At 40.9% G+C, this 27,026-nt stretch overlaps 13 protein-coding genes across 13 annotated transcripts; 4 read left to right on the forward strand and 9 right to left on the reverse strand. All coding sequences in view use genetic code 12, as the record gives it.

Moving 5' to 3' along the window:
- Nucleotides 1-1,647: 1,647 nt before the first annotated feature.
- Nucleotides 1,648-3,372, reverse strand: PICST_29635 (predicted protein; the record flags this gene model as incomplete). Its single annotated transcript, XM_001382873.1, has 1 exon — nt 1,648-3,372. One exon carries the CDS (start codon nt 3,370-3,372, stop codon nt 1,648-1,650), a length of 1,725 nt encoding a protein of 574 aa, XP_001382910.2.
- A 539-nt stretch (nt 3,373-3,911) lies between these two features.
- PICST_66867 (predicted protein) lies at nt 3,912-5,658 on the reverse strand. Its single transcript, XM_001382874.1, has one exon. It carries the CDS (start codon nt 5,632-5,634, stop codon nt 4,243-4,245), a length of 1,392 nt encoding a protein of 463 aa, XP_001382911.2. The 5' UTR covers nt 5,635-5,658; the 3' UTR covers nt 3,912-4,242.
- Nucleotides 5,659-6,088: 430 nt separating this feature from the next.
- On the forward strand, nt 6,089-7,666 carry PICST_41524 (predicted protein; the record flags this gene model as incomplete). Its single annotated transcript, XM_001382345.1, has 1 exon — nt 6,089-7,666. The coding sequence occupies one exon, from the start codon at nt 6,089-6,091 to the stop codon at nt 7,664-7,666; it is 1,578 nt and encodes a 525-aa protein (XP_001382382.2).
- Nucleotides 7,667-7,964: 298 nt separating this feature from the next.
- MAL6 (alpha-glucosidase maltase) lies at nt 7,965-9,683 on the reverse strand (the record flags this gene model as incomplete). The annotated part of the gene is made up of 1 exon (XM_001382875.1): nt 7,965-9,683. The coding sequence occupies one exon, from the start codon at nt 9,681-9,683 to the stop codon at nt 7,965-7,967; it is 1,719 nt and encodes a 572-aa protein (XP_001382912.2).
- A 1,220-nt stretch (nt 9,684-10,903) lies between these two features.
- On the forward strand, nt 10,904-12,649 carry MAL1 (maltose permease; the record flags this gene model as incomplete). Its single annotated transcript, XM_001382346.1, has 1 exon — nt 10,904-12,649. One exon carries the CDS (start codon nt 10,904-10,906, stop codon nt 12,647-12,649), a length of 1,746 nt encoding a protein of 581 aa, XP_001382383.1.
- Nucleotides 12,650-13,283: 634 nt separating this feature from the next.
- PICST_29640 (predicted protein) lies at nt 13,284-13,943 on the reverse strand (the record flags this gene model as incomplete). Its single annotated transcript, XM_001382876.1, has 1 exon — nt 13,284-13,943. The coding sequence occupies one exon, from the start codon at nt 13,941-13,943 to the stop codon at nt 13,284-13,286; it is 660 nt and encodes a 219-aa protein (XP_001382913.2).
- Nucleotides 13,944-14,486: 543 nt separating this feature from the next.
- PICST_29641 (predicted protein) lies at nt 14,487-15,167 on the forward strand (the record flags this gene model as incomplete). The annotated part of the gene is made up of 2 exons (XM_001382347.1): nt 14,487-14,610; nt 14,683-15,167. 2 exons carry the CDS (start codon nt 14,487-14,489, stop codon nt 15,165-15,167), a joined length of 609 nt encoding a protein of 202 aa, XP_001382384.2.
- Nucleotides 15,168-15,225: 58 nt separating this feature from the next.
- RAC1 (RHO small monomeric GTPase signal transduction) lies at nt 15,226-16,481 on the reverse strand. Its single transcript, XM_001382877.1, has one exon. The coding sequence runs from the start codon at nt 16,115-16,117 to the stop codon at nt 15,437-15,439; it is 681 nt and encodes a 226-aa protein (XP_001382914.1). The 5' UTR covers nt 16,118-16,481; the 3' UTR covers nt 15,226-15,436.
- Nucleotides 16,482-17,451: 970 nt separating this feature from the next.
- GPH2 (glycerol-3-phospate dehydrogenase) lies at nt 17,452-18,672 on the forward strand (the record flags this gene model as incomplete). Its single annotated transcript, XM_001382348.1, has 1 exon — nt 17,452-18,672. The coding sequence occupies one exon, from the start codon at nt 17,452-17,454 to the stop codon at nt 18,670-18,672; it is 1,221 nt and encodes a 406-aa protein (XP_001382385.2).
- A 97-nt stretch (nt 18,673-18,769) lies between these two features.
- KIN28 (serine-threonine kinase, subunit of RNA Pol TFIIK) lies at nt 18,770-19,786 on the reverse strand (the record flags this gene model as incomplete). The annotated part of the gene is made up of 1 exon (XM_001382878.1): nt 18,770-19,786. One exon carries the CDS (start codon nt 19,784-19,786, stop codon nt 18,770-18,772), a length of 1,017 nt encoding a protein of 338 aa, XP_001382915.2.
- A 241-nt stretch (nt 19,787-20,027) lies between these two features.
- PICST_70251 (predicted protein) lies at nt 20,028-21,434 on the reverse strand (the record flags this gene model as incomplete). The annotated part of the gene is made up of 1 exon (XM_001382879.1): nt 20,028-21,434. One exon carries the CDS (start codon nt 21,432-21,434, stop codon nt 20,178-20,180), a length of 1,257 nt encoding a protein of 418 aa, XP_001382916.2.
- Nucleotides 21,435-21,562: 128 nt separating this feature from the next.
- On the reverse strand, nt 21,563-23,456 carry PICST_29646 (predicted protein; the record flags this gene model as incomplete). Its single annotated transcript, XM_001382880.1, has 2 exons — nt 21,563-21,597; nt 21,635-23,456. 2 exons carry the CDS (start codon nt 23,454-23,456, stop codon nt 21,563-21,565), a joined length of 1,857 nt encoding a protein of 618 aa, XP_001382917.2.
- Nucleotides 23,457-24,782: 1,326 nt separating this feature from the next.
- Nucleotides 24,783-26,497, reverse strand: PICST_88066 (chaperonin). The gene has a single exon (XM_001382881.1). The coding sequence runs from the start codon at nt 26,419-26,421 to the stop codon at nt 24,838-24,840; it is 1,584 nt and encodes a 527-aa protein (XP_001382918.2). The 5' UTR covers nt 26,422-26,497; the 3' UTR covers nt 24,783-24,837.
- Between the last annotated feature and the right edge of the window lie 529 nt (nt 26,498-27,026).

Genomic DNA, 27,026 nt, shown 5'->3' on the forward strand with positions numbered 1-27,026 from the left:
ATATATCTTCAGAAAGCTGAAACCAAAAAGTCTCTATTTTATGATTATGGATAGTGATTCTGATTCGTTGACACCAGTGAAATGTTAGTGAAGTACTGATGGAATATTGTCGGCGAATGAAAAGCTTGCTATGGACGGTGATGGACGAGGTGGCCGGTAGCAGGGCTGGCAGAGTGGAGGGGTAGTTTCAGCAACACTATAGCCACGGGATACAAGCAAAGGGACACAACAGAGGAATATGTCGTGGAAATGGGCTGTTGGTTCAGAAAGAATCCACACTGAAATTTCTGCTAATCGGAGACTCGAGAATCAATCAGAAAAGTCACTAATCTATTAGATAGAAGATAAGCACGTGAGCAATGGGCGGTCGCGCGAGAGCTTATCGGAAAATTAGGGGGGCTCTTAGTGAGGGGGTAGGGAGGGAATAAAGACAGAGCTAAAATAGTGAGAACAGATGAGGACTTGGCCCAATTAGCGGCGACAAATTAGCGGCAGCTAGACGAGAGAGAAGTGGATTTTAGTGCGAAATTATGGTTTTGTTTTTTAGAACAGAGAACCTTCTAGCGGCACAACACCCACCAGGAAAAGACTGTACCGAAGATCTTCGGGAGAGATTTGCAATCTCTTTTATATTTACGACTACTTGGAGCCCGTAAGCTAACCGTTTATTCTTTCTTCTAATATTGAAGTTTATTCTCTTGCATATTCTAAACTGTTTTCTTCTAGTCTGTACTGTTTATTCTTTACAATTTTTGGTCTCGGTCTTTCAACTGTGCTCTCCTGTCTAGTTTCTTATTATTCTCCCTAAATTTCCCTCGCTAATGTTTTCCGCTGGATCTCGCTGGGTAATGTCGTCGTTTTGCGTAGATTCCCATGCAAGTGTAAAAGGCTTCTCCCCGAGCCACCTCAACAGCCAGAGTGCCCTTCAAAGTGTGGAGTCTACGGTGGTTTTTCAATTTTCCGAACCTCAGGGCAATTTCTGCTTCTCCTCTCTTCCTCACCACCATGCGGCTTTTTATGCACCGTCGTCACACACTCTCGCTATTTCTCTCTACCTACTGAAGGTTCTTCTGTTCAGCGTTTCCGCTCTGGCGAACGGCACACTTCCACATTTCTCCAAGTTCTCTCGCTGCTAAAACGTACAAATCCCAGTTTGGGGAACACCGAACACAATACACCGTAGAAACAGAAGCAACCGAAATACGATTTGGTTGCTGATTGTGGAGTTGTGTAATTTTCATGGTTCGGCACATCGGCTTGGATCCACTCAATCCGGTCCACTAAGAAATCCCTCTATCGTACAACATTCCCATAATATCATAACATACTGACAACGGACATTCCGAAATACCCGGAATATTTCGTATCACAATCGTACATACATTTATTATCCCTGAAATGTAGTTTTTTGCACCCACTCTCGTTTTGCTTGGGAAGCCTTAAGTTATTTATTTTCGCAACCATTAATTAGGTAGACAAAGTCTGAGTCTATCTAAAAGTAGTATTCTACTCTAAGTTTTAGTTGAATAGGTCTCTCTATCTAAATTTTGGCAGTTTCTAGAAGCCATATAATCCTTAATTGATATACATCAGTATAGAACAGAATGTTCGGAAGGTAAAATCTACACAATATTTAGTAGATGTTTCTTAATGTTCACAGAGGGAAAACGGTCTGCCCCATGCTCCCATATCATCTTCTAGACTCGATTTAGTAGCAGCCGATCTCTCTTCCATTAAGGCTTCTCTCACTTTAATTGCATCAGCTAGTGTCTGGGGCCAGTCGCTTCCTTTTTTCAAATCTAGGATTTGTTTTTTGATACTATCTGGAATTAGCATGGAAACAAGAGGTCCAATCTTCCCTTCCTTAGCTGCTTCAGGGTAGTCCTTGCTAAGGAGCTCAGAATCATTCCACCAATCCTCCTGCTGCGGAGGAACCTGTTTGGTAGTAACTACCAAATCATTATAAGGATCAACTACAAATAAGCAAAGAATCTTACGGTGACCTTTCTTCGTCTTGTCGACCAATTCAAACGAATCAACCCGGTGTTGGAATGTATTGGGAAAAATAAGCACCCTATCTTCTTGAGAAATCACATATCCAAGATCCCTAACCATGTCATCCCCGTCTTCGACACCAAATATCTCTCTTGCATAGTCATCATCGTTTTGCTCGTACTCTGGGTCTTCAAAGCCAGTTCTAAACTTCAACCTGGATTCACTGATGTTTTCTGTATCGTAATAATACAAAATGGTAGCAACAATGTCTTCATTAATTGTTCCTTCTACATGCCACGATCCTCCTTCATAAGTTGGCTTCTCTGGAGTCAATTCAATGTTGGCCAACTTGACAATAACCTTTAAATTCTCGAAATCTCTAGCAACATCGATTTCTTTGTCTATAACAGGGTCATTCTCATAGATAGGTGTGAATGTCTTTAAGTAATTTACCCTATTTTTCCGAAGGTCCTCCCACTTTTCTTCTTGCTCAGCTTCATCCATATTATCCGCATTCCAAAGGGAAGCTTCCTTCTCTTTGTACTCATCCACATAGGCATCGATGAAAGAAGGAATACTAATTCTAATATGTTCCTTGGAAGCAGACCTAGACAAGGTATAGTTCAAGCCAGGTAAAACTGAGTTGAAAATTGCCTGAATCGAGCTATATAACTTGGCATGCTTTGCCGGGTGCAAGTTATTAATGTAAGACACAAATTCAAAGTTGTTCAGTTCTTTGTTAAATGATAATAGTGAAGGAAGCCATTGGAACTTCTCAGAGTAGCCATAGTACTCAATCGCTTTCTTGAACTTTTGAATTTCCTCCTTGTATTCTACTATTTCGACTTGATTCTGCTTGTCGGAAGTGTAAACTGGAGTAACGCCATACTGCAAGGGGAATAAGGAAGGATGAACCAAATCTATGACCTTATTATCTGACTTTGGATGGTAATCCAAATTGCTGCCGAATGATTCTACCAATTCCTTTACGTCTTCTTTGAAGTTGCTCTTGATTTGGGGATCAATGGCCCCATCCGTCAAGACAATCTTATCATCAATTCCAATCGAATAGGCCCTATCCTTAAATCCGGGGAAATCGCGCTCTGTCTTCTCGTACCACTCCAATTCAAGAAAGACGTACTCAATTACTTCGTCAATGAGTTTAGTCTTGTCGATGAAGAAATCCTTCACTTCTTGCTTCCACTTAGCTGAGATCGTAGGATCTTTGTACTTTGACTTCCAGTTGGGTTTCTGACGAATTTTGTTGGAGATCTCAATAATCAACCATTCGTCTTTGCACTTGATGGTGGGTCCTACACCTGCGAAAGCAGACCACCACGGGTGTTTAAACGGAGATTTGTATTCAATCGTAGCCATTGATTACCTAGGTAGCTAATACAAGAAGAGAATCAAGTTCTACGCGAGAAATAGACTACTCTTATATAACTATAGTCGTGATATTGTTCTAATTCTTTTTCCACACATCCCTATCGGGAATACAACACAGAGCACATGGTGGGACAAGAAAAAAGTGTCCATTTGTGCTAAAATCTGACGAACCTTTGGAGAAATTCGTAATTGATTTTGCACAATGCCATTAAGTTTGGGGAAATTCGTAAAATAAGTTTGTGTTGCAGGAAAAAAGGAGAGAGCTCGCAGATCTGGAATGTAAATTCATTTACGAAATCTCACGGAAGACGAAGTTTGAAGAGTTAGGATTTGGTTCTTTTGATTTTGGAAGCAGCTGGAGTATCCAAGAGGTTCGCAAAGGTTTCTGCAATTATTCTAAATGGGTATATTTTGCAACCTGACTTAGAAAATACGGCTTCCTTTGCATTCACGTGCGTCGTGGGAAATAGAAACACAACCAACTGTTCGTATGCCCCAAATCGCACCGCCAAGAGCCTACAACATTTCTGTGGAGTACATGTATTAGGAAAGTCTATAATATCCTACCGTGAGATTTTTGCTGTATTAATTACCTTGTAAAACTTTCAAATCCGTACGATATTCATGATTATCCTGAAAAATGGACTTTTAGCTCCACACTGTTTAATGAATTTGTCTTAATTTTTCGCAACCATTAATCAGCGAGAAATAATCTACCTTGACCCTATATTCAACCATATTGAGTTATTTATCTGTAGCAGTTCACTACAACTCGCTATACTTTTTCCGTAGCAATGCTTCAACAGTGTCGCTAAACAATTACAGTTAAAGCATCGGTACCATTTTATATCCTGTAGACTAAGCCTTTCTGGACTTGGATTTTCTACTATTGGCTCCAGAAGAACTGCTCTTGCCTGTAGCGGTGGCCTGTTGGTTTGTAGTTGACTCTGGGAAAAGCGGAAGCTCACCATTAGGAATGGCCCCTATGCTTATTTGTTGTCTGAGTCTGTTCAACTTTAAGCTCAACTCATCAGTAGTCTTGGGCTTTTCGGCAATATTACTTTTACGCTCAAACTCTTCGTTTTTCTCCCTTAATTTTTCCGCCAAAGGCTTCTTTGCGTCTTCTGCCATCTTGTGCTTCTTTCTTTCAATGGCTGACTGCTTCTCTAACCTGACAATGATCTCCTCTGTCTTGTCAAATACTTCTTTCTGGAGATCGGCGTCTGTCAACTCTTGTCTGACCTTTGGGTTAATCTTGCATTCTTGTACAAAATTGCCTCCCTCCAACTTGGGAAAAATGGGTGCAAAAAGGGCAAAGAACACGTTCTGGGCACCCAGTCTAGCACTCTTCAAGAATAAATACCAGATGGGATACATGATCAAATACAAAAGCAAACCCAAGACGGTTCCCATAGAAAGAAATCTTCGTGTTGAAGCTGTTCTCATGATACCAGGGTTGACCAAGTTGATCCGGATATTACATGGAGCCTTGTCGTTTCTTTCGTAAGCCATGAGTCTACGTTGGTACTCTTTGGCAAACATTCCGAGCAAGAGCTTGGAACTGCCGTAAATCTTCCAAGGCTGCGAAGAAGGGTATCTCTTAGACTCCCACAAAAGATCGTCTATATCTACCTCTCCTAAAGCCTGAGATGAGCATGTGGCCAATACCACACGCACATCTCTGTCAGGAGGCTGAACTCTCAAAGAAGGACCCAAAAGTGTGAGAAGATGGAAGTTTGCTAAATAATTGACTCCCATCTGTTGCTCTACTCCATCTACTGTGACTTGTCTAGGCTTACCTCTGGGAAGCGATTCCGCAGCACAGCACACTACCCCATCTAATCTTCTAGGAGGCTGGTTGTCCAACCATTTGGTGGCGAACTTCCGCACCGAATACAATGAATCGAGATCACACTCCTCAGCATAGATCAACACATTGTTGGTCTTGTTTCGTAAATCTTCCACATAATCAACCACCCAGATGTCTTCGGTGCTTCTCACCAACAAAACAAGTTGCGCTCCCCGTGTAGCCAATTCATAGGCAACTTGCGCTCCCATCCCTGTAGTTGCACCAGTTAAAATGTAAACTTTTCCATGTAAATCTCGCTCCCATGTATTGCTGGCACCTGAAAAGTAGTACTTGATTGCTCCGAATGTAAGGGCAACAGGCACATACGTCTTGAGATACTCCCATCCGGGTATGGAGTCGGTCCCGTCATAAAGAACGGTCAGAATGATATCTATAGGCATGTAAGCAAAAAAATAACAAGAGATTAGAATTTAGAAGGCTGGAGAGGAAAAGAAATACTATTGAAATTTGTCAATTCTTGTTCTGGTTCACAAATCTCAGTATTAAGATCAGACCCGTCAATTTTGATTCAGAGACGCGCGCTTGCTGAATATTTCAGTCACGTGAAGATGGTCCTAGCCATAATCAACATAGAAGACAACTAAAGAAGAACTAACAACTCATTTGCAGATATCCTAACCGAAGTATTTCTATTCTTCTCGATTCTGCTTCTACAGCTACCTTTTTCTAATTTCAATGCAGACAAATTTTGTCATTTTGACGTGCCTTGTCTTGACATCCCCAGTATATTGACCTGTATATAAACTGAAACTTTTCAGCTCATCTCTCATATATTTGTTAGAGACTTTTCACTAGTTGTACATTTACCTATTAAAAACGTCGATAGCAGCAATAATGGACGAGTCAGTGTTCTACATTGCGGAAGGTGATCCTAACGACAAACATTCGCAAGAATCGTTTGCTTTGGCCACTTCCATACATAATTCGCAACAACATGCTTCATTTAGACAAGCAGACGCTCCTAAAAATGGTGCAATTTTGAGTGGATCTGGCCAGGGTGAAAGACTCATTGTAGCTGCACCCAACAAGGCTCTTCTCAATGTTTATTCATGGGGAAAAGAGAGCCCCGACCAGAGGATCCCTTTGCCCGAAGCCTTGACATGCTTAGCATTGGTAGAACACCCTAATACCCGACTTTTCAGTGAGTTCCATAGAAATTCCGAGTTCAAGTTACCCAGCTATCGTGTTCCTTGGTTATTGGCTGGAGGCTCCAAGTCCGGTAAGATTTACGTGTGGGAACTTTCGTCGGGAAGTTTGTTGTGTGTGAAAGAAGCTCATTATCAAAATGTAACCGTAGTTAAGTTTTCTAAGTGTGGAACCTTTTTGGTAGCAGGATCTGACGATGCCAGATGTACCGTGTGGAAAACGCTTGATTTGATTGCAGTTTTTGATGGAGACAATGACGAATCGTCGCGAAACTTCAAACCATACCTCGCGATTACCGATAATACACTTGCTGTCACTGATTTGGTATTGAATGAGCCAGGTGTGATCAACGACTTGAAATTGTACACTGTCTCTCGTGACAATACTCTTCGTATCTACGACATTATAACCAAACAGTTGTTGACTACATTCATCTTGTCTGAAGCCATTGAAAGTGTAGTTGCGGACCCTGCTGGTAGAGCTGTCTATGTTGGTTTATCCAACGGTCTAATCAGAACCATTCCTCTCTATAATATCAACCCAAATACGTCTGTGTTGGAAAGCATTGGAGGAAACCAGAAGATCATCACAGTAGAAAGTGACCCCAACTTGAAATTTACCTTCCTCCACCACCAACAGCGTATCAGTGCTGATGCAAACAAGACCTCTATTTTACACAAGAATTTGAATAATAAGAAGAACGATACCGAAAACGCCAACAAGCCTATACATGTCACAAAGTTGGCCATTTCCCTCGATGGAACCAACTTGATTTCGGGAGATTCCTTGGGCAGAGTATATGTTTCTGACATAGTCACCAGACAAGTCGTTAAGACATTCACTCCTTGCAACTCGCCTATCTCACAAATTCAAGTTTCGTCTGCACCATTTGAAGCACTCAATGTTTCCAGTAATAGCAAAGTCGACAAAAAGCACAGACTTATTCCGCAGTTGAAGAGAGTGTTAACTGGACGTGATGCTACCGAGCACCAATTGAACTTAGAAATACCGAGTGAAAGTCGTGATGAAAGTGACGAAAACTTCGCTGTATGGCTTCTGCGTAAAACCCAGGAAGACCTTGAGTTTAAGAACTTGTCAGGAGTTAACTCTTCTGTTAAAAAGGTCGCAAACATCACTAGTGATTCTGAGTCCAAAAAGGAATTAGAAGATAAGTTGGCTAAATTGTCGCTGGCTTATACCCAGTTGAGATCCAAACACGAGGAATTACTCAAAGAGCATTCGAAGGTGCTCAACAATAAGGCATAGATCTAGCATTTTGTACAATAGTTTATATTAAACGACAATAACGAAAACAACTCATTAAATTGATGTAGACATTTTTGGAGACACTAGTGATGATCATGTCTTCATTTATCGTGTGGTTTTATTGTGCATGTTTCCATTTATTCGACCCAATCCATTAAGGACGAGGTGTGCTAAGTGAAACGCAGTTGTCAATTTTTTAAGTGCGGCAAGTTTAATCAAAAAATAATGTCAATTTTTATTTTGATTGCAAAAAATATTAAATTTCAAGTATTTATTTCGTGTATAACATTAACTGCTCCTAATCAACAATATATAGACGACCTTCATATGGAGACAATGTCAGTTCGTCAATGTCGTCAGTGGTGCTGTGAACAAGTTCAAATTCGCCATCGATCAACTTCTCAAACTTCACGGAATCGTTAGAGAAGTTCAATACTACATATGCCTTAGGAGAAGCAGCATTTTCATCTTCCTTAACATATGTGAAGACGGTCTCGTTGTCAAAATCTAAGATTTTGAATGAGCCGAAAATAAGCAAGTCTTGATATTGCTTTCTTATTTGAATAGACTTCTTCCAGAAGTTCAATACCGAGTTAGGGTCATCAATCTGGCTAGCAACATTAATGGCTTTGTAATTATCATTTACTCTTGTCCACGGAGTACCTGTAGTGAAACCGCCATGGGGAGAAGAATCCCATTGAACCGGAGATCTTGCATGGTCTCTGGAAACAAGGTTGATGATGTCCATCAACTTCTCTTCCTTCTCCTTGAAGTCTGGGTCATTACCATACTTCTCCTTGAACTGCTTGTAGTAGTTGACAGTGTTGATATCCTTGTATTCTTCGATAGACCAAGATCTTGGTAAATTTTCCATGGCAATTTCCTGGCCCTGGTATATGAAGAGGGTACCTGTTAAAGTGGACTCCAACAAGGAAATCAACTTAGCAGACTTTGATGTGTGCTTGGGACTGCCAAATCTAGTAACCGATCTAGCAATGTCATGGTTTTCAATGAAGACAGTCGACCACGCATCAGTGCCTTCGATGAAAGAAGAGTCCTTTTGAATGGCCTTCTTGAAGTCAGTCAAGGTCCAGCCCTTGTACCTGTAACGATCAGCTTTATCGTAACCGACATTAATAGCATTGAAGAGGAATATCATATTCATTTCTTGTTCCTTGGCACTGACATACTTCAAGGCATCTTCTCGTGAACAATGGCCAACTTCTCCAACTGTCATGGCATCATAGTTGCTAGTTACATTGGCGTACATTTCCTTGTGGAATTCATGAATCCGGGGCCCATTCAGACTATACTTTTGACTTGGCTGAAATTCTTCATCTGGGTATACAATGGGACAATCCGGGAAGCGTTGATCCTTTGAATACAATCCAGCTGTATCAATTCTAAAGCCATCAATACCCTTGTCGAGCCAAAACTTCATAGCAGAGTCATAGACTGCCTTTCTGGTTTCGTCGTTTTCCCAGTTCAAATCAGGTTGAGTTCTGGCAAAGAGTCTTAAGTAGTACTCTTCAGTAAGTTCGTCGTATTCCCAAGCTGAGCCAGAAAAATACGAACTCCAGTTATTAGGAGGATGTCTCTTACCATCTGCATCAAATTTAGGAGGCTTCCAAATATACCAATCTCTTTTTGGGTTGGTCTTCGAGGATCTGGATTCCTTGAACCAGGCATGCTCGCTAGAAGTATGGTTGATAACCAAATCCAACACCAATTTCATGCCCCGCTTATGCGTTTCGTCTATAAGTGCCTGCATATCTTCGTTAGTTCCATACTTCGGGTAAACCTTTTCGTAGTCGCTAATGTCATACCCCATGTCATCCTGCGGCGAGTCGTACATGGGACTACACCAAATCACATCCACTCCTAAATCCTTGAGGTAGTCCAATGTTGATATGATACCTGGGATATCACCAAAACCGTCTCCATTGGAGTCCTTGTACGAAGCTGGCCAGATTTGGTATACAGTGGCATTTTTCCACCAGTTGCGAGCAATTGTCATATTGCTTGATTGCAATTTCTTTTTATTTTCTGGGGAGATCCAAAAGAAAAAATTACATTCTCGATATTGTAAATTACACTGGGACCTCGATTTCTTATATAGATCTCGTAGAAGCTGCTACAAGAGATGGACGCGGAACAATGCTCGTAATATTTATCGGCCAACTCGTCAACCCCAGGATATACCCCAACTTTTCAACAATCGACCCCAGACGTGGAGTACAGAACGGATGGCTGTACTCTTTGCAGCTGTCTTAATGGAGGTGCATATCTCGCAAAGAATTTAAGGTTAGAAGCAAAGATTCGGAAAAACCGAGGGAAATTTAACCTAATCAAGAATATTTTGTTTGGTTTCAATTAGATCAAATTGGCCAAGGTGGAATTTTCTGGGGTACATTTCCAGTGTGGAGCAAGGCTGCTTGAAAAGCAACTTTGCGAAGAGTATGATCATTTGTGTAAGGAGGAGTTGAATATTTTCCCAGGCGGGGACCCCTCTACCGGTTGAGTTCCCGTCCACAAAGGTCATAGATTCTGTACGTACATTCCTGAAGCCTCCCCTTGTGCCTTGTGCCGTTTCTTCGTTGCCACGCTAACCGTGCCGCGTCTCAGCCGCTGTAAAGAATTAGAAAGTAGTGAACAATTTTTGTTGAGAATGAGCTCATAGAGCGGCTGAAGGAGATCTCATTGTGCAAAATTTACGCGCGTATAACCACATCCAGTGCCTCCACTTTGGTGACACCAACCCAACCGAAAATCACAAAATAAAGTGTTTTTCCGGTCTCCAAAATCAACTTAGTTTAAAACTTAATTTTTGATTGTATCACATCATAAACCTTCGAGCGATAATCCCCGAACAGAATTAAATTGCTTCTTCTCTTAGATCGGATGTTTGGCCAAAAGAATATTTTCTGCAGATTTTTTTGTGGGGTATGCAGCTGGAAGAAATTTTGCGTCAAATTATGCGCTTCATAATACTCTCGACGCTACAATCTGTTCATTGTATGGAGTTCCCTTTCCTGCTTGACAATGTGGTATCAGCACATAGTGACCCCGTAAAGGCACCCCACCTCGAGGTTGACAATGGCATCTCCATTTTCGTGCAGATTATCCGATAAGACAGATTATATATAAGATCCAGTTTGTTCACTTTTCTTGACAACTTTCGACTTTCATATCCATTGACTTTCATATCCATAACTACCAAGAAGATTGATACTCAAGATGGTTACTGAATACGTCGAAGACGTAAAGAATCCCGAGAAGACTATTGCAGTCGACTCCATCACCAAGAAGACCACCGATGATTCCTCGTTGAACTCGGTCGACGACTATGTCGCCAGATTCTTGGATATGTCCAACGAAGCTAGAGACAATGATCACAAGGAAAAGGTCATGCCTCTTAGAGAAGGTTTGAAGACTTTCCCCAAGGCTGTCATGTGGTCCATTATTCTTTCCACTGCCTTGGTTATGGAAGGTTATGATACTAACCTTTTGAATTCTTTGTTCGGTTTCCAAGCCTTCAACAAAAAGTTTGGTCACTTTGATGAACGTCTCAATGTATACATCATTGAAGCTAGATGGCAAACTGGTTTGAATATGGGTTACAACTGTGGTTGTGTTATTGGTCTTGCTATTGCTGGTTTTATTGCTGATATCTATGGTTATAGAAGAACCTTGATGACTGCTTTGGCTACTTCTGTTGGTTTGATTTTCCTTCAATTCTTTGCTCCAAACAAGGAGGTCTTATTGCTTGCTTACGTTCTTTTGGGTATTAACTGGGGTTCTTATCAGACTTTGACTGTGACATATGCTTCTGAAGTTGCTCCGACGACTCTTCGAGTGTATCTTACTACTTATGTTAATGTTTGTTGGGTTTTCGGTCAGTTGATTTCTTCGGGTGTTCTTAAGGGTGTTACTAGTATGGCAGAAACCCCTAATTCTTACAGAATTCCTTTTGCTGTCCAATGGGTTTGGCCAATTCCTTTGTTCATTGGTGTCTATTTGGCTCCGGAATCGCCTTGGTTCTTGGTTAAGCGTGGTAGAGACGAAGAAGCCAAACGCTCCTTGAAGAGACTTTTATCGGAAAACTCACACATGCCAGACAAAGATGTTTTGGCTCAAGCTATGTTGGCCAAGATTCAAATGACCGTTCAGGAAGAAGACACTGCAGATGCTGGTACATTCAGAGACTGTTTCAGAGGTACCAACTTCAGAAGAACTAGAATCGCTGCCTTCACTTGGTTGTTCCAAAGTATCACTGGTTCTTCTTTGATGGGTTACTCAACTATTTTCTACCAGCAAGCTGGTTTGGCTGTTAGCATGTCGTTCACCTTCTCCATTATCCAATACTGTTTAGGTATCATCGGAACTGTAGGTTCCTGGTTCGTTTCTCAAAAGGTGGGTAGAAGACCTATCTACTTTTTTGGTCTTTGCACCATGTTTGTTCTTTTGATTTTGGTCGGTGGTTTGGGAGTTGCTAACACCACTGGTGCTAAGTGGGGTATTGGTACGCTCTTGTTGATCTTTACCTTTGTCTATGACTTGACTGTTGGGCCAATGTGTTACTGTATTGTCGCCGAAATTCCATCATCGAAGTTGCGTACCAAGACTGTCATGCTTTCCAGAAACATGTACAATGTTGCCAACATTATTGTTGGTGTGGTTACTCCATACATGTTGAGTCCAACCGCTTGGGACTGGAAAGCCAAGACTGGTTTCTTCTGGGCTGGATTCTCCCTCCTTGGTTCTATTTGGGTTTACTTCGAATTACCAGAAACTAGAAACAGAACCTACGCAGAATTGGATATCTTGTTCCAAGATAAGGTTCCAGCTAGAAAGTTCAAGACGACTGAAGTTGAAGTCTTTGATGCTGGCAAGTTGATGGAAAGATATGGTGAAAGAGGAATCAAGCAATTTGTCGAGCATGTCGACAAGGCTGAAGAAGAAGAAATCTTTGAAAAGGCTTAGATTTCTTATATAAAATCGTTTGTTCTATTAAGAAAAGCTACTGGAATTAGCTTTCCTATTATACTAATTAATGTTATCATGAATTTAAATACTATTGCCTATTGTATAAAAATACATCGCAAACTTATTTCGCACCCAATTCCTAGAACCATGCAAGTTGGTTAATCTATATTTCTCGATTGACCCTCTGAGTTGTAGTTTAGACTAATCTGAAGTATTATCTATTGTAGTAATTAGAGGAGGAAGGTACCTATACACCGTGTTTCCGGAATTCGAATATGTGATTTTAGGAGGATATTCGGGACCAGTGGTTGATTTTACTTCTACAATAACTACACATTGATGTCAAGAGTTCATTGAAATATATACTTTCCAGGTGAATAGGCCATTCATAGACATCCCAATATTCAAGGTATTCGTTATACATTACAAAGTTTTCTATCGTTGAAAGTCATAAATAGTCAGATATATACCTCTCTAATACAATGAATTACTTCTAGTCGCATGATTATTGAACAATTCTATCACTCAAGGTCATAATTTTTGAATAAAAGTAAAAATTAGCAAATGTTTCATACAATTTATATCAACGCTAAGAAACCCTTGTTTCTATAATAAATATACATGGTAATGTTTACCTTCCTGGGGACAACGGCCGGTTGAACCCCTTTGACCTGTTCATATATTGCCTGTATTCTGTCTTTTTCTCTTGTTTGATGGCTCCACCCTTTGCTGCCTTGACATGTTTTCCCTTGGTGGAACCAAATCCGCTGAATCCCATAAGGCTAATCATGCTATTGTCATCTTCATCTTCATCTTCTCCTTCTTCTACTATCTTGTTGTCGTTTACGTTAATGACATTAGATCCTATTTGTGACCCATCTCGAGACCTGGACCTTCCTCTACTGTTCTGTTCATCTTGGAACTCAGGGTTCTTAATGATGTTGTTGGCCGAAGTATTCAGCAAAGGTAGATCTTGCGCCAGAGTGATATCTTTATGATATAAACTTGATTTGTGAAGTTTCTCAGCTGAACGCTCGGGAGATCGTTCACGGTATGCTTTATTATTGGGAGTTAAAGGTGTAGACAATGAGTTCAAGCCAGAATCAGAAGTTATGAAACCTGTTCTTTCTTTGCGAGGTGAGGATGACTGTGATATTCTTTCCTTATGGGGCAGTCGGGAACGAGAACGTGATATGGTTGACTCCTTCAAAGACGATGAAGACGAGCTGTTCAAATAGGAGTCTTCTGTCTGCCCCAGCTTGAGGTTAATTCTGAACTTTTGCCTATCCATGAATTATATTTATAGAATTTATAGAAATCGATCTGAGAATGTTTCTGAATTTCTTGGTTTTCCAAGCGATAACGCAATATTAATGAACCTGATATGTATTGGTGACTATATGTGCGACATTCACCAACTTCTTCAGCCAATTGTTCTTACAATGTTGAAGAAGGAGAACATTGATGACACCAAGGGCAATGTTATCTAGTCTTTGCTTAAATCCAAAATATTCCGGTGTCACGTGGGAGGGAAGACCGGGAAGTAAAAAGAAGATACAACAATAGAAGGAACGAATGAAGAAAGAATAATTAACAAACGAAAGCAATTGATAATGATCGGTTTGATTCTGTCCTTATATTCTAGGATTGTCTCCGAATCCGATTTTGGTTTCATAATCTGGCACTTGAGAGCATCTCATCGCTCCAGGGCAACTATGCTTGGATTAATCAAATAAATCTCGTGCTTGATCACGTGCTCCATCTCAAAAACATTTTTATATGTCTTAAGATCAGATTTTCAGGTAGCCTTAAAGAGCTTCTATATCACTATACAATGTCAGAGCAGAAGTTAACCAAGAAACAGAGAAAGGCTTTGGAATTCCGTCTGGAAAAGTCTAAGGAAGAAAGAGCCGAAGAAAAGGAAGAGAAAAAGAGAGCCAGAGAAAAAGAGGAAAATAGTAAAGTAGAAAAGGAAGAGAAGACTAAGGAAGACAAGAATAAGGAAGACAAGAATAAGGAAGAAACTGCAGAAGATGAACAGCCCAAGAAAAAGAGAAAAACTAGAAGAGGAAAGAAGGGAAAGGGAGCCAATGGAGGAAAGGGGCCCCGTTTCATTCTTTTTGTAGGCAATTTGCCATATGACATTGAGCAGACAGAGCTTTTGTCTCATTTCAAGAACAGCAATCCTGACAGAATAAGACTCAGACAAGACAAGGGTATAGCGTTTTTGGAGTTCGACAACGATACTCAGGAGATCCAGAGTAAGATGGAATTGGCATTGAAGATGCACCATTCTACACTTCGAAACCGTAAGATCAATGTTGAGTTGACTGTAGGTGGAGGAGGTAACTCTGAAAATAGACTCAACAAGTTGAAAGAAAAGAACGAGAAATTATTAGAGGAAAGAAGAGCTAAGGTCAAGGAAGATATCAAAAAGAAGTCAAAGGAAGCCACATCTACGGCTCCAGCATCATCTGCATCCATTCATCCATCCAGAGCAGCATTGATTGGTTAGATTAAAATTGCATTCCTTTCGTGTACAATAGGTAGAAATACATTAATTATAATAATATAGACGTAAAAGTATTATATTTGTACGATGAAGCAAGAATATGTATGTTAAGGGTTCGAACAATAGAAATAACGGTAGATAATACATAGTCTTTGCCGAACTAAAGAAGTGGAGGGGAGAGATAGAAAGACAGTTTGAAAGAATGAACTATCTATTGACAATATATATCAATGGCTGTCTTTCAAAGCAAGGGAGGGTTTGTTATGAGAAGCTTACAAAATGGTGCATCTCTTAGCTTTCTTGATTCTTCTATTGCCTCCCTTGCTAGCGTTAACAGGAGCAACACTGCTGGATTTGGTTGGACCAGAACCCTGACCCTGCGAAGAAGCAGCAACGTAGTCGCCTCTGGTGGGAGGGTCCAAAACTGCTCTGATGGCATAGTCAAAGATTTCCTTAACACCAACCTGAGTGGCAGCCGAGCATTCCAAGTAAGTGATAGCACCGACTTCTCTTGCCAACTTGTTACCCTGTTCTACGTTGATAGCCTTCAAATTCTTGTCGTTCAATTCATCCAATACATGCAAATCGTCCCTCAAGTCGATCTTTGTACCGACCAACAAGATCAATATGTCCTTAGGCGAGTGATGCAATATTTCTGGTATCCATTTGGATTTCACGTTGTGGAAGGAATCGGGACTTATGACTGAAAAGCACACCAAGAAGATTTCTGTCTGTGGATACGACAAGGGTCTCAATCTATCGTATTCTGCCTGACCAGCGGTATCCCACAAACCAAGCTTGATGGGCTCACCATCAATCATCACTGAGGCCGAGTAGTTGTCGAACACAGTGGGAATATAATCATTTGGGAAGGTATTGGTGGTATAGGAAATCAACAAACAGGTCTTACCAACACCACCATCACCAACGACAACAGATTTGATACTTCTCATTATCTATATGGTATTTGACGAGATGCAAAGATGAACGGCTGAAGAATAATCGCTAAAGCAAAGTAGGTATAAACTTAGAATTCGAGGACAATACAGTACAGAATATCAAGTCAGTCTATTCAATAACGATAACCAGCCAAAAAACAATAACTAGAATCACAGCAATAACTGGGATAACTTAATATCAGGTTCAGGTTCACAGAATTCACGACGATTTGTGAAAAGTAAGGAGCTCAGAAAGACGAAGGTAGACGAAAAATTCAAAGCTCAGATAAATCCACCAGATAGCAAAACAAAGAATCCAATTCAAAAAAAAATTAGCTTCAAAAAAAACAACACCTTTGACAGCCTGACAACAAAAGAGATGTTTCCACGTAGTCTAACACTGCTTATGGCAAAATGTGAGTCCAAACCACAAAATTAGCCAGACTTGATAAACATGAAATTTAAGGTCTGATTTTCTTTGGCACAGGCTCGTAGTGGCGAAACCAATATTTTCTCGCGTCTTAAATACTGCGGCACAGGTGCACCACCTGACTAACCACTGATTGTGATAAAATAGCCAGGTCCACCATCCACTACTGGGGTCCCAGTGCCGGAATAGGGCTGAAACTTGCTTGGTTACATAGAAGTGTAGCGGTTTGTTATTTATTTGATGGCGTTGCTGGTAAGCGGAGACACTTATCTACAGAAAATTAACAGTAGCCTTCACCGTATGGACAATGGGTGCAAACTGCTCTGCGGCAATGGTAGCTGGCTGGAGACAACTTTTGAGACAGGACCCCGTAGCTAACGAGGATATGTGCTTTTTCGTCTCTGCACATTTAGACATCTTAGTCCTGTTTGTCCAGGGTTTCTTTGTTCTCCCAACTGCTCCATATCGTAGCCCAATTAGGAAGCAAGACTACCGAGACTTGCATGTACTGCTCAGCTGTGAAACTGGAAAGCTGTACACAGCTCATTTCAGGCTGAACACCATAAACCCAAGGCGGCGAGCTGCATAGCAAAGCAAAACACATGATCAGCAGCACATGAGACGGAAAACAAACTCTCGTCAGTCTGTTGTTCGACGGATTACACCATCTTCAATAGTCGGAATATTTCTCTCGTTTGCGTCACGTGAATATGTACAATTCTATTAGCCCACTCTAAAATACTTAAGTAGGTCCGCGCTACCAAATGAAAAGTTCCCAGATACTGTACCCCATGATGTACTATATTTCCCCGGGTCTGGGTGTTGTTCAGCAATTGATTGCGTGTTTCCGGTAATATGTATATCTTTAGTCGAATGTACGCTCGCTAGTTGAAACATATTCGCTTATTTTCCCTCTCTAATGCGTTTATCCCAATTCAGCCCGATTTTCAGGCGAAGCTTTTGTTCTTCTTCTCGGTATTGCTCAGACTTTTCTCATGTAGTGATTGGAGGAGGGGTGGTAGGAACAGCAATTGCTGCTGAGCTACTGGAAGTTGCTGGCAACAGCGTTCTCCTTGTTGAAAAGAATGAAGATTTGGGCATGGAAACCACCTCAAGGAATTCGGAAGTGATACATGCTGGGTTGTACTACCCTCAACTCAGTCTCAAGGGACAACTCTGTATCCGAGGAAAGAACAAAATCTACGAAGCCAATGACAAGGGACTCTTTCAAGTGGCACTACAGAAGTGCGGAAAGTGGGTAGTTGCACAGAATGAACTGGAGGAAGCATATTTGGAAAAGCTTTATCAGAATAGTCGGGATCTTGGAGTTCCAGTGTCCATGATTTCTGCTTCTGAAGCTAAGCGCAAGTATCCGTTGATAAGGGCTGAAGCTGGGGCTCTAAATAGTCCTACAACGGGTATCATTTCAGCACATGAGTTGACAACCTTCTATCAGAGTAAAGTAGAAAATAACGATGGAACAATTGCCCTTAACACCAGAGTAGTTGACATTGGCCCTAATTTGGCCACACCCAACTATACCTTAAGATTAGTTGATATAGAAGGTTCAGATATGGAAGTCACCACTGACAATGTCGTCAATTCTGCAGGTCTCTATGCTCAGAAAATAGCCAATCTAGTGCTACCTCCAGATAGACAGTACCAAAGTTACTTTGCTAAAGGTAGCTATTTCAGTTTCCAGCCAGAAGTAGCCTTAAGCCACAGCAAGATCACGGACAAGTTAATCTATCCATGTCCAAACCCCAATGCTTCATCTCTAGGTACACATTTGACACTAGATTTGGGTGGACAAATCAGATTTGGCCCTGACCTCGAATGGCTTGATATAGAGGATGCTTCTGAGATAGACTACCGGGCAAGCACAAACAATTTGGATGCCGCATACAAAGCAATTCAGACATATTTTCCTAGCGTGACACCAGGCTCACTTCAACCATCTTACTCTGGAGTGAGACCAAAGTTATTGTCGGCAGCAGACAGCAAAAAGCACTTTGCCGATTTTGTTATCAAAGAAGAAGATGGATTCCCTGGATTTGTCAATTTGTTGGGTATTGAGAGTCCGGGATTGACTGCCTCTTGGGCTATTGCTGACTATGTAAAAGAAATATACCATGGATAGGCAATACTTTTTCTGACTAGACTTTAGATTTAGAATGGTATATATTATGTTTATGTATATAGAGTCTATGAACTGAGATTTCAGATGCGATTTACAATTATATTTTTCTTCTTTTATTAGATTCATCCAACTCGTCTTCACTTTTTACTTTCTCTTTCTTCTTAGGAAGGTTTTCTGGCTCTGTGGGTCTGGGATTCTCAGTAAAGAATTCATGCAATAGCGCTTGGGTCAGATCACATCTTCTACTGGGATCCAACTGTGTCATGGAGATCAATAAGTCCAATGCCTTTTCTGTAGCAGCACTGAATCTGTTTCTCAACTCTTGTCTTGAAGGAGGAGGATATACTCTCAACGCATTGTACATGGGTAAACTTGAAACGTTGGGCCATATCTGCTCGGTTGGTGTCCCCAAAGCTCTGAACGTCACATCCAACTGGTCTACATCATCTTTTCCAGGCAAGTACGGCGTTCTCAACATTAACTCTGCAAAGATTATCCCTATGGACCAGATATCTACAGCTCCGGTATAATGCCTAGCACCAAATAACAACTCGGGAGACCTATACCATCTGGTTACTACATTTGAAGAAAGATCCTCATTTGGATTTCCCAAAGATCGCGCCAAACCAAAATCAGCTATCTTTAATTGGCCATCTGGAGCAAGAAGCAAATTGTTGGGTTTTAAATCCCGATGCAAAATGAAGTTTCTATGACAGTGGTGAATACCTCGTAAAGTCATTAACAACCACGACTTGATGTCAGACGACTTGAACACTATACTGGTATCTTTGATAAGCACTTCCAAATCACAAGGTAAAAATTCTAGAACCAAGTTCAAGTTATTAGTGGTAGAAAAAACATCCACCAATTCAATAACATTGGGGTGCTTGAGTTCTTGAAGATATTTAACCTCTCGTATAGCCGACATATCCAACCCATCCTTGAATATTCCTGTCTTGATCTCTTTGATAGCTATTCTTCTCTTAGTGGAGACCTGGTTACCAAGATACACAACAGCATAGGTACCTTCACCAACCTTCCTATCCTTTGAGTATTTGTTCTGGACAATGGAGTCAGGCACTGTCTTTGCAGTGGTAGTACTAGTAGTAGCCATTCCGACTCTATTGATTTGAAATGATAGAGATAGTTCAAGTAAAGATTTAAAGAATCATTATATAAAATTGTCTTGATATTTGGTCACGTGATCAGTTCAGAAATTTGATTCTTAATAGTTTTGGGTGCAAAATCGAGGACAATCAGCTACGAATGCCGTACACCAGCATGTACTGATTATTACATTATTTGTGATACTAACTTGTCTAGTACCAATAGTCAACTCAGTCTCTGCGAGTTTTATGAAAGATGTTTATTCAAATGCAAATGATTAATTATATATGTAGGTAGATTATTATGCTGATGTGAATAGAAAGAAACAACTAAATGACGTTATGGTGGTTTTTTGTTTTATATGACTGATTTTAATGATTATTAGAATGATGAAATGCCTAATTGGTGACCGTACCTGGGACACTTTCCCATTGAGTGAAAACATACCAACTGTTACCACTATCACCAATAACGAGCCCACGGTAGAGACCAAGCTCCGTACATTTTATGTTAGCAGCGAATGTTCCGAATGGCTTCAGGGGATCGTCTTTGGTCATTTTAAAATATTTTCCCGAAGGTGATTCAATGACAATTTTGAAGTCCTGGTTCATCAAACCCGATCCGCTGTTCAATCCTGTTGATGGATACAGATCTATTTCAAAATTATAAGCATTTTTGACTATAATTTTGTTTGTTTGAGGTTGTCTCACATACAAGTCGTTGTTCTGACTTTGGACTGTAGGAAATCTGGGAATGAACTTGGAGGGCTTGTAGTCGCCGGTGTGATACAAGGGAATAACAACAGCCAACTCGTGGATATTGTCAAAATGCTTCTGCAATCCTTTTGGTCCGGCAAAGATTTGCAAAACCCCGATAGATTCTCCTTCTGGGAGAATAGCCTTAATCTTTGCAATTTTCTTGTTGTTGTTCCATTGAATTTGGCACAAACTGAGTTCGTTGGTAGTGACCTTAGATGTCTTGACCAATGTGAACAATTCCACATCTACTGGAATATTCAATTCTAACTCAAAAAATTCCAAGTCTCTAAGTCTGGTCAAAGCATTGTTGAAGTTTCTGAATTTCAATCCGCTCCTGTAGAAACCCGAGTAAGCTCTGGGCAAATAGAATGCGATACTAGGATCTATAGGAGGAAGAACATGTTGGAGATCGATAACGGAAGGAATGTGTGTGGAAACAACGCTCAAGGGTCTGGCTAAGAAGTAGAATTCGTTAAAGCCTTCAGCATTCTCCCGAATGTTACAGACTGAACCATTCTTGAAATTGTAAAGATCCAAGATATAGAATTTGCTGTCTAACAAGATGGACAACCAACTGTGATTAATGACATATTGCTCGTTGTGATAGAATTCATTGGGCTTCTTCCAGAACCCTAAAACCACTTCTGCTGGGATTCGCAAGGCATCGAGAATCTTTTTAAGCAAGTAACAAAGCTGGTATACTGAAGCCTCGCCTAGGTGTAATACTTCGTTCAACTTAGGCTTCGTTGTAAGAATCTTGCTGGACTCTTCAATGATTCGAAATTTACAAAGATGGAGTAAAACGCATCTTATTTGACTGACTTTGGAGTTGTTGAATTTAACACTCACATCAGATATTAAATCATTGAGGTCGCTACCTGTCTCATAGTTTTCCATGAAGTGGGATACCTTTCTCTTGGCAATCTCTGTAAGGTTTAGGTCTTCATTTGCTGAGTCTTCTTCTTTGTTATCGCCTACAACTTCGTTACAGTTGATTTCGGAAATGTAGTCCAAGGGTTTAACAATCAACGAGCCCTCTTCTCTGACCACTCTTCTGGTTCTGGCTTGTTTGTCATGAGAAGTCAACGAGTTCATACGATTAAGATCCATTTTGAAAGTGGTCCAGTCAATTTCTTCGTCCTTTTGGAGCTTTCTTTCAATAACATTGATCTCGTTGTCGCTCTTCTTCAGCAACAACATCTTGAAAATATTAGGATGCCTCGATTTCTTTTCCTGGAAAACGGAGTCCATAACATCTTTCCCGTTTTGCTTAGGTGATCTTTTTTCCTCTTCTTCATTGATGGATAAGCTGTGTAACTTCATTTCTTGTTGTTGGATGTCTCTCTCGTACTTGTGTCTCATAAAAGAACCAGCACTTGTGGCACTGAGTTCAGATAAATTTAAGACATCACTTTGCAACGACTTGATCGAGTTCTTCAAGTCATCCTGCTGAAGCTGGGACACTCTGTAGACATCTTCTTCGGATACTTGACCCTGATGGAGGCGATTTGAACCAGAAAACCTGAAGTCATCAGCATCAAAAGGAACTTTGTTTCCACTTTTTCTAAGTGGACTATCGTTGTCTCTGATAGCTTCAATAGCCTTGATAGGTGTAGTATGTTTTGGTGGAGGAGGTGGTGGAGACGACTCGTTATCGTTGAAATAGTCATCATCTTCGTCGTCAACACTTTCGAACTTAGCAAGCTTCTTTCCAAGATCCTCTCTGGAAGAGTAGTTCTTCTTGGAAGATAAGAGGTCTTCGCTAATATAGCTAGATTCTAATGAGTTCACTAAGGAATCATCATTGCTGCCACGACTGACTTGGCCCAGCTTGTGTTGAAGATGGGGGTTGTGGACTCTTTTCTTCTGGGTAGACCTTTCCAACTGCTTCAACTGCAGTAACTCCAACTCCAATTGGGCCCTTTTCTGGGAGATGATCTCGTATTCATTCACGGCATCAGCGTCGTATCTGGCCCTCCTAGCTTGACGTGAGGGAGATCCCTCGGAAACAAAACTTTCTACGGTGTTATTCTGTTGATTTCTGTAGGGTATATCAACATACGATTGCGACTTTACTTGCGGAGGATGTCCCTGGACAGCAGATTGAGACAAGTTCTGTTGCGAGCCTGATCTTGAATTGGACTTTCCTTGATGTTTTCCATAGATGGAGTTACTATTTTCCGGTGAATATGAGGATTGTCTGAATTCTTGCTGTTGGGTTTGAACCAGCGATTTCATATTGTGCAGAGGCAGTTTCTTGATGTGGTAGTTCTGTTGCTGTTGGAGGGTACGAAAGTTTTCCATTTCGCGTTCTCTGTCAAAATCCTCGTGTTGCTGCTGCTGGTACCCATTATGGCTGTTTCGGTACCGAGGATGTTGGGTAGATGAAACGAGCTTGTTGGCAGATCTGATTTTCTTGGGTGAGCTTCGGTTTGACAGCGACATGCCATTAGAAGAATCGTAGATGCCATCATAGGTGCAATTGACAGCATCTTCGACTTCAAATGAGCCGTCAGCATCAACATTGACATGGTGGTATCTCTTGGGAGATACTGACTTGGAACCGTTGTAAGAGTTATACATTCCCGTAGGAGTTCCGCTGGCTCTGCTATGTTTGAACTTACCATAGTCAGCTTCTTTGACGGGAGTCTGGATGGGAGTCTGGACGGGAGTCTGTGCTTTGGGGGTACCAATGGAGTGACTGGATACTGATTTATTCAACTCTGGAATCACCTCAACGTAGTCCTTGGGGAAGATACCTTCAGCTCTGTTTCGTCTGAGCTTTCCCGACCACCATGATTCATCGACGATGGAGTACACTTCAATAATCTCGTTTTCAAGAAACCCCAAGTCACCATCCTCTTCTCCAGCCCAAGACACCTTGGTTTTGACTTTGAACGGAGGCTGTGGTACGGACATTGGACTAGATATCAAGATGGGTCCACAACTGGTAGAGTCAATGGAGATGATGTAGACTTAAACGAAAAGAAACAGGAAACGGAAAATGAAAGAAGCACAATGGCAGTCTATTGGTGTTGGTGTTGGTGCAATAAAGTGTTTTGCAAAAGAAAGAAGAAAGAAGGAAGAAGGAGAAACTACAAAACCACGAAAGATACCACTCAAGTGTAGATTTCTGAACTATGTATCAATGTTCACAGCTAGAGCCCGAGAAATTCTTTTTGTGTGCGGCTTGTCCAGCAGATGAAATAAGTATGCTCCCGTCCTGGACTAACAATAGAAGCTTTCTGATGCAAAAGTGCAAGTTTTACCAGAAACAGATAAATTTCATTAATTTAGTATGGAAATCGGTATTAGATATCAGGTCGCCCCAAATAGGCAAGATGTAAACATTAAGCTGGTACCTGCTGCATGAGTTTTGTATTTAGAGTCCGTATGCCGGATTTTGGTCTTGATCTATACAGAATATTTTGCAGAATTTCTTGTCAGTTTGTGGTGGTTTTAGAGGTTGAATATGAGTTGTGAAATGAAGGCTGCTTTGTCTTAGGGCTAATTATAGTCTGCAGCTTATACGAAGAACAGCAGCGTCAACAGCCAGCTAGGCTGGAATGGCAACAAATGTTAAGATTGTTCCGGACACGTGATGAAGTATATAGAAGAGGAGATGGAAAAGTGAAGAATCCAATAAAGGATACTATCGCAAGTATTATGGTATAGCAACATTGTGTGTTATAGACCAAATAGATAGAAATAATAGTAACTGGGTTTAAATATAGTGTAATAGAGCGATTTAGAATAGCAGACAAAGTATAGCGAATCGCAATATTCTGTAGCGAATATGCCATTGAATGCGTACAGTCAGACATTTGAATATACTATTTTGATGGACTGTAGAGTACTATAGACAAGAACAAGCAATATTAAAAGTCTATGCGGTATAGAATAGAATAAAAAATACCTTGGTAATATAAAATATATTATACCGATGCAAACTGTAATAGCAGAAAAAGCTTATTACTGCTTATCCATATAGATGAAATAAGTGTAAGACTAAGTATACACAATGGAGACATTAAACACACTACAGATGATTGCCAATTGTAGAAATAGTAGAACATTAAATTATATTGATGTGCAATTGAACAGACTTCGCAAATTTTGTAGAAAGAGGATACCACGCCAAATAAAGACTTGGTTATATTGTAGTTTTGTCACATATAGACTCAACTATAAGACACATAATTCATTACTAACAAAATACATTCAGTCAACAAGACTTATCAAACACACTATAATAAAATAGATACAGTTGTATTGCGCTATATTATCTATACGGGTATGGCTATTGCTGCTGACGAACACCACTGACGATGTCATCCACTCTCAACAACATCGAGGCACTATCTATAGCGGTCTTGATCGATTGCTGCTTGATTACTTCTGGTTCCCAGATGCCGTATTCATTCATATCGACAATGGTACCGTTTTCCCCGTCAATCCCCCAGGTGTGTTCACCCTGAGCGTGCTTGGCTCTCAATTGTGCCAAAACTCTGATGGGTTTACCACCACAGTTCTGGATCAATGTTCTAGGGATGACTTCAAAAGCATCGGCTACTGCCTGATAAGGCCATTGGGCTACACCTTCGATGCTTTTAGCCTTTTCAGACAATTTGACAGAGACAGCCATTTCTGTGGCACCTCCACCTGGAGACAATGAAGGTTCGAACAAGATATTTCTGGTCACAGCCATGGCATCCTGCAAGTTACGTTCTATTTCGTTCAAAATATCCTTGGAAGGACCTCTCAATACGATTGTACATGCTTGTGGTTCCTTACACTTGACGATGTAGGAAAAGTACTCGTCGCCAATCAATTCGACTTTGAACAATCCACACTTGGTACCAACGTCCGACTCTTTCAAGTCTTCTACTCTATTAACAATGGTGGCTCCGGTAGCACGGGAGATTCTGTTGTTGTCTGACTTTTTGACTCTTCTCAAGGCAGTTACTCCACCCTTCAAGAGGTAGTGTTGGGCCAAGTCAGAGACACCCTTTTCGGTGATGACCAAGTCGGGCTTGAGCTCTAAGATCTGTTCGCACATCAATTTGACTTGCTCTTCTTCGATCTGTAATATTCTGTTCCAGTCTTCTTCCTTGGTAATTTCAATATTGGTTTGCGATTCTCCCTTCTTATATTCCAATGGGCAATCCAACAATATCACACGAGGCAGCTCAATGTGTCTCTTCATCTTGGGATGGGTAACATCCTTGTTCAACAAGATCCCGTCCAAGACTTCAGAGTCTTCTACTTCTCCGCCGGGGATCTTTTCGAAACGAACATACCTCTTGGTGTCGATTTCCTTGTAATCTCCCTTCTTGATCATAACGGTTTTGACGGCAGTCAAAGCCAAGTTACACATCTTCTTCGACCATTTGTGAACATACTTGGTTCCGATAGCGGCACCGATCAACTTAGTGAGAGCTTCCTCGTTTTCAGGGTCTACAGGGACAGAAACGCTGTGAATGATCTCCAAGGCATCAGTCAAGGCTCTCTTCAATGCCTGAATGATAATGACAGGGTGGATATTCTTCTCGATATATGGAAACGTTTGTGCCAAAATTTCACCAGCCAAAATGATCACGGTTGTAGTACCGTCGCCGACTTCTTCGTCTTGCGTTCTCGACAATTCAATCATGGATTTGGCTGCTGGATGAGACACATCGATCTCTCTTAAGATGGAGTGGCCATCATTGGTCAAAACAATGCCGCCCATTGGATCCAATAACATCTTCAACATCGCCTTGGGGCCAAGACATGTTCTGATGATATCAGCGACCGCTTTGGCGGTGGTGATGTTGGCGATCTGGGCTCTTCTGCCTGTCTTTCTCTCTGTGGAGGTATTAAGATATACGACTGGAGCCTGCATTTGTGAGATTTTCTGGTGCTCTTTTTTATAACCACGAGTCACAGACTGATTCTTTTGAATCGTGTGCAATAAAAGACGGTTCAATCGTACTGGATCGTGACTAGTGGAAGAAGAATCGTCGTGGTACAAGATATTCTTGTAGATTTACTAATGGTGGAAGTGGAAATTTTTTCGCACGCGTAGAGGTGCAGGACGAAATAGAAGATAATAGAATAGATGAAGAGTAGAGCTAGAACAAAGTAAAGAAATAGTGGTATATGGTTGGGCGAGAGAGTGTAGAGAACATTAAAGTAATGTATGACCATACTATAGTATATATGTACATTGATGAACTTGCTAGAAAAGAAAGTTGTAAAAACTCATTTTGTTAGCTTGTATTGCTGCGCAATCAATTCTCTTTTCGCAACCAATATTCATTGTGGCCAGAGTAATTCAGAAACTAATACGTCTGACAGAAACAACAGTAACACATTCGGAACCTTCCTTCACCTCATCTACCTCCTTAACCTTATCTCTTTCACTGATAACATTTATCTCTGTTTTTGGAGACAGTTTTTTCACAAATCTGTTCTCTCTCGTTAGCATTCTTAGCTTCATATTTTCGT

This window comes from Scheffersomyces stipitis, chromosome 2 (assembly GCF_000209165.1).
Source record: "Scheffersomyces stipitis CBS 6054 chromosome 2, complete sequence".
In the NCBI taxonomy this organism is placed as follows: domain Eukaryota; kingdom Fungi; phylum Ascomycota; class Pichiomycetes; order Serinales; family Debaryomycetaceae; genus Scheffersomyces; species Scheffersomyces stipitis.